This window comes from Malus domestica, chromosome 07 (genome assembly GCF_042453785.1).
Source record: "Malus domestica chromosome 07, GDT2T_hap1".
Taxonomy (NCBI): Eukaryota; Viridiplantae; Streptophyta; class Magnoliopsida; order Rosales; family Rosaceae; genus Malus; species Malus domestica.
In genome coordinates this window covers 18,770,839-18,775,797 of record NC_091667.1, presented here as the reverse complement: position 1 = coordinate 18,775,797, position 4,959 = coordinate 18,770,839, and the positions used below count along the sequence as shown (strand labels likewise).

Genomic DNA, 4,959 nt, shown 5'->3' with positions numbered 1-4,959 from the left:
TTTTCACCAAAATCGCTTTCAGTCATTTTAAAAACACATCCAAACAAGTCCATAGTGTTTTCATACAAGGAAATGGGAACCAATATAAACTCATTCGCTGCAATGTTACGTGGCCTAATCTCAACACGGAAGGGTGGAAACAAAGACTCAGTTAAGCAGTTATGCTTTCTCCTGAGAACGGCTGACAATCTATAATCGATGCTCTCATCCTTCTCTAAGTGCAGATACTCTATGCAGTGGAAGCAGCAACTTCATATCCTTGCACAAACCTTCTCAACTTTTCGGTTTCACCAACAGCAGAAAGCCATTCGGTCAGGATCTCCATGGTTATATAATCCGGATTACAAGCCTGTTCAATCATTTGATCCATTAATTTAAATGCTTTCTCCAGCAAATTATTCTCCTTAAGACCTTTGAACATGGCATTGAATGTCAAGGTATTAGGTCTCACTCCCTTATTTTTCATACTATCCATCAACGAAAGTGCGACGTCCACTTCATTATTCTTGCATAAAGAATCTATTAAGATGTTGTATACTACTGTGTTGGGAGGAGCACTCCACTTAGAACCCATGTCTCTGAAGATCTTCATGGCTTTGTATGTATCGCCCTTCAAACAATATGCATGAATCAATGATCCAAATGTGAAAACAGTTGGAACAAGGCCCTCATTTATCATCTTGCTCAGGACTCTATGAGCAGTTGTAAGTTCCCCAGCTGAGCACAAATATGAAATCAGCGTGTTGTATGTGATGCTATCAGGCTTTACTCCAGCTGTCTCCATTTCCTGGATCATCTCATGCACCTTCTCGAGTTTTTTTGTCTTGCAGAACCCGTTGATCAAAACATTGAAGGCAATGACATCCAGGGAGAACCCGGCCTCCTTCAACTTTGATACAACAATGTTGGCATCATCCATCCTTCTGGCTTGGCTTAAACCAGAGATCAAGCAGTAGTAAACTTTTGCATCTGTGGAGCATCCAGAACTTAACATTTGCTCAAACAGTTCCATTGCCATGCCAATATTGTTTACATTACAAAAGGAAGTGATTAGCATCGTGTACGTTGTGACATTGCCTTTTATACCATCCCTCTGCATTTCATTAAGGAACTCCAGTGCGCTGTTGAGCCTCCCATGTTTACAGAGACCATCAACCAAAGTATTGAGAGTAACTACACTTGGCGGTATACCTTCCTCCTTCATTTGATCATAGAGCTCACGACCCCTCTCGATGTCCCCAACCTTGTTGAAACCGTCAATCAAACTATTGTAGGTAACAGTATTAGGTGCACAGCCATCTTGCAATCTCATTTTTTCCATCAGACGTAATCCTTCTTCTTGCCTTCCCACTTTACAAAGTCCATCAATCAGAGTGTTATAAATGATCACATCGGGTTCAGCCGAAATCCCATCAGGTTTCTCTCCTCCTCCACTTATCCTTTCAAACAACTCCAAGGCCTCATCCACCCTCCTAGACTTGCACAAACAGTTAATGACAATACCGTAAGTTACAACATTGGGAGGGATGTCCATTTCTTTCATCTTTACCATAAGCTCATTCATCCTCTTAAAATCTTTAACTCTTCCCAAACCTGTCAAAAGCGCATTGCAACAAGCAGCTTCTACAGCACCACCAGAATTAATAATGCAATATAAAACGTCCCAAGCCCGACTAGTGTTCCTGTTCCTACACAACGACGTGATCAATTTCGTAAGTTTCAAACTATCAGGAAACACACCATGCTCCCCAAATTTCTGCACCAAACCCACAATGTCCTCCTCACTGACGCTCCTCCCGGGCCGCTCTCTCTTCAGCAAAGAGGAAAGCACAATATCAGCAGTAACACTGTCAACCCGGAACTCTGCATTTGGATCAAACATTTTGTCGAGCACCTTCAGTGCATCATCGACCCGTCCCCATTTCAACAGCACACTAATCACCCAATTGCGAAGATGGGTATTCTTCAAACCGGGGTCCAGACCGTTATACACGTTGACCGCCTCATCCACCATACCAGCAAAGCCCAGCGATCGAACTAGCAGAACAGCGGCGCCCATATTAACCGGAATGTTCCGCTCTTTCGCCATCTTATACATGTCGAAAAGCCTAGTTTGCGAGTAGGGTTCTCGCTCAGCGAGCTCGAGAACGGCCTGGAATGATGAAGAGAGCGAGGCCGCCGCCGCCGCCGAGTCCGGTGAGGTTGCCACATTCTCGGAAACGTAGTCGAAGAACTTGAGGGCTTTGGAGGAAGTGTTGAGGCGGCGAGTGATGCGGAAGAGAGAGCGAGGAGAAGGAGCGGCGGCGGAGTCGGAGAAGAGGAGGTGGCGGAGCTGGTCCAAGTTCCAGTCTTTTTCATCGGATTCGAGGAGTTGGACGACTTGGGTTACTAGCGAGTCATCTTCGTGGGGTTGTTTGCTGGGTTTGGGGTTGGGATTGGGATCGGAATCGGTGGAGAATTGGTGGTTGAGGAGGAGGAGAACGACGGAGGATTGGGTTTTGGAGGGTTGGGGTTTAAGGAGGTGCTTTGAGGCTGAGAGTGATAGGTGGTTCATTTTGTTTTGGGGGGAATTTGAAGTAGGGGATTAGGGTTTAAGAAGACATGGGATTGTACTTTGGGACTGTTTATTTCAATTTTGATTTGGTGTCTAATTTTTCTTTAATGGGTTAGTTAGTAAAATTGTGATTGTTTGATCATTTGTCGGAGAAAAAAGAGAATGATTTCGATTCCTGACTTCTCATTTTTATGTGTTTATTGACACATGAGGAATCAATATACATTCAAATAAAATAAAAATACGCAAGTATAGATCAAAATTAGTAATCGAATCCCTGTAAATCAGAAATTAGATCAACTACTCGTATGATCCCATCTAGTTGATCCAATCCACATTCCATACTCCCGTATATATACCTAATTTCTTATTTCCCTCGGTACAACTACAAGTAATCGTAGAAATTTTACATGTACAAGATTCTAGCTTCTATTCCGTTCGCACAAAATACATGCAAGTAGCAAAGTTCCACTGGAGAAGTTTGGATGCATTTCACACTCAAAGAAACCGTTCCTCTGTTGTTACATCAGACGGAATATAAATCACTCCTCAACTGCAGCAGATTCTGCCGCAAATAATAATGTTCTCATATTCTTTATAAAGGTGCCTGTATCAGTAATCACATGAAGTTACGAATAAAACCCTGAAATGGATGAGTCTTGTCTCTGAAGTCGCTTCCAAATTCTAAACACAACTTTATGCAGAAGAATAAAACATTTCTATGACAACTCAAAGTGGAAACCAGTTGCATATTTTGGATACCTCACTGTTACAAAGAGACCACGAGACAGCGTCGGTGTTGCACATTTTCATTACATACCTGTTTACTTCGTTATCCAACTTTCAACGCGAGCCCTGCCTTCAGCTGCTGCAGATGCTGCCTTGTCCAAACCCCACTTTTGTAACGAACTTTAAAAACCATTAACATCTTGAGCGCTTGTTCTATATGGGCTGTGGGCAGCGCCAGGAAATGAACCGTTAGTCGCTTCTTCCTTGTAACCTTGGCATGAAATGGATGCTGCATCATTCCAACAAGACTATGATATACTAGCACGCCTGATATGGGGAAAGAGAACAAGTGTGCTGAACATCGGAACCATGTCAGCAAGGGCGCGCAAAATCTACGAGGAAAATTATTTAAATTATGCGCATCGTACAAGTTCAGAGGAGTGAAGTAACACAACTGAAGCTCATGTGCCCAATCAAGCTTTGGTTCTAGGCTTGTCCGAGCTTGAGCTAGCCTAGCTCAAATTCAGTAGCTTTGGTTCTAGTGATGTAAGTAGTTTTACTTTTTTTTTTTATCGACGCGCATTGTCGATATTGTTCTACTAAAAAAAATTAATACATACACTTGTTAGAATATAGGTATGAAAATGAATATTATAGCCGATTGTAGTGTTTCAATTGAGATAGAAAAGTTTTGCTAGAAAGCTTAAAACTATCCTAATTTTTGTAGGATTTAATTCAAATTATCTTAGTCCTAGTGGGATTGGAAGTCTATTTTGATGATGCACTTGTAATATGTTTAGATTCATAGTTGGTATCCTATGGTGATTCTAATAGGATAATTAGTAGGATTGATCTATTATAAATAGTGGCCACTGCTCTGACAAAACGTACACTCAATATTGAACTAAGACCTATTGTTAGTTTGAGTACTTTTGGTTTTGCAATAGAGGAGAAGGTGCATTGTTTAGAAGTCTGCTTTGGCTTCTTCTTCTACTGCTTTTACGGGTTAGTTTGTTATTACCTTTATCGAATTGTGATTTTAATACTTGTATAAATTTGTGGTTCATGAACTTAATCTTTTAACTTATGTTTTTTTATTAGTGTATCTTGTTGTGTACTTCTTGTTAGTATTTTGACAGTTTCTGAGTAAATTTTAGTGTAGGATTTCGATGAGCTAGGATTTCGGAGAATACATAGAGCTCAAAATGGAGTTCGTTGCTTACGCCATCTCTAACTTAAAACCATTTTATGCAATTTTTTCTTTCAGCCGTATATAGATGGATATGAAAAATGAATGATTGAAATTGAAAATAAAAATAATTGTCGAAATCAAATCTACAAGTTAAAACACTAGTATCGTGATATGCTAAGCAGAATTGAAGTCGCTCTCTCTTTATGATTGGTTTTGTTTATATGTGGAACTTTGGTAATGAACCTCTCTTGGGATTAATTTGAATTGAGGTGATGGAATGAAGGGCATGTAAGATATAGTCAATAGCATTTTTTAGTGACTTTTCATAGTTGAGATGAACTTTTTTCAAAGGGTAATGCTAGAAAGACTAAATTTATAGATAAAACTTTGTAAATGAAATGTTAGGACGGTAATCCCACGGTCGACATCAAGAGTTGAGTGGCCTTATCCAAGTCAAAATATCCTAAAGACCTTGTTTTAGAGG

General features: G+C 40.4%; 1 protein-coding gene across 1 annotated transcript; it reads right to left on the bottom strand.

Moving 5' to 3' along the window:
- LOC103439165 (pentatricopeptide repeat-containing protein At3g61520, mitochondrial-like) lies at window positions 1–2,748 on the bottom strand. Its single transcript, XM_029105675.2, has one exon. The coding sequence runs from the start codon at window positions 2,552–2,554 to the stop codon at window positions 230–232; it is 2,325 nt and encodes a 774-aa protein (XP_028961508.2). The 5' UTR covers window positions 2,555–2,748; the 3' UTR covers window positions 1–229.
- Window positions 2,749–4,959: the final 2,211 nt, after the last annotated feature.

Bases quoted from the DNA above. Each gene is read 5' to 3' on its own strand.
- LOC103439165 (XM_029105675.2), bottom strand. From the start codon at position 2,554: ATGAACCACCTATCACTCTCAGCCTCAAAGCACCTCCTTAAACCCCAA.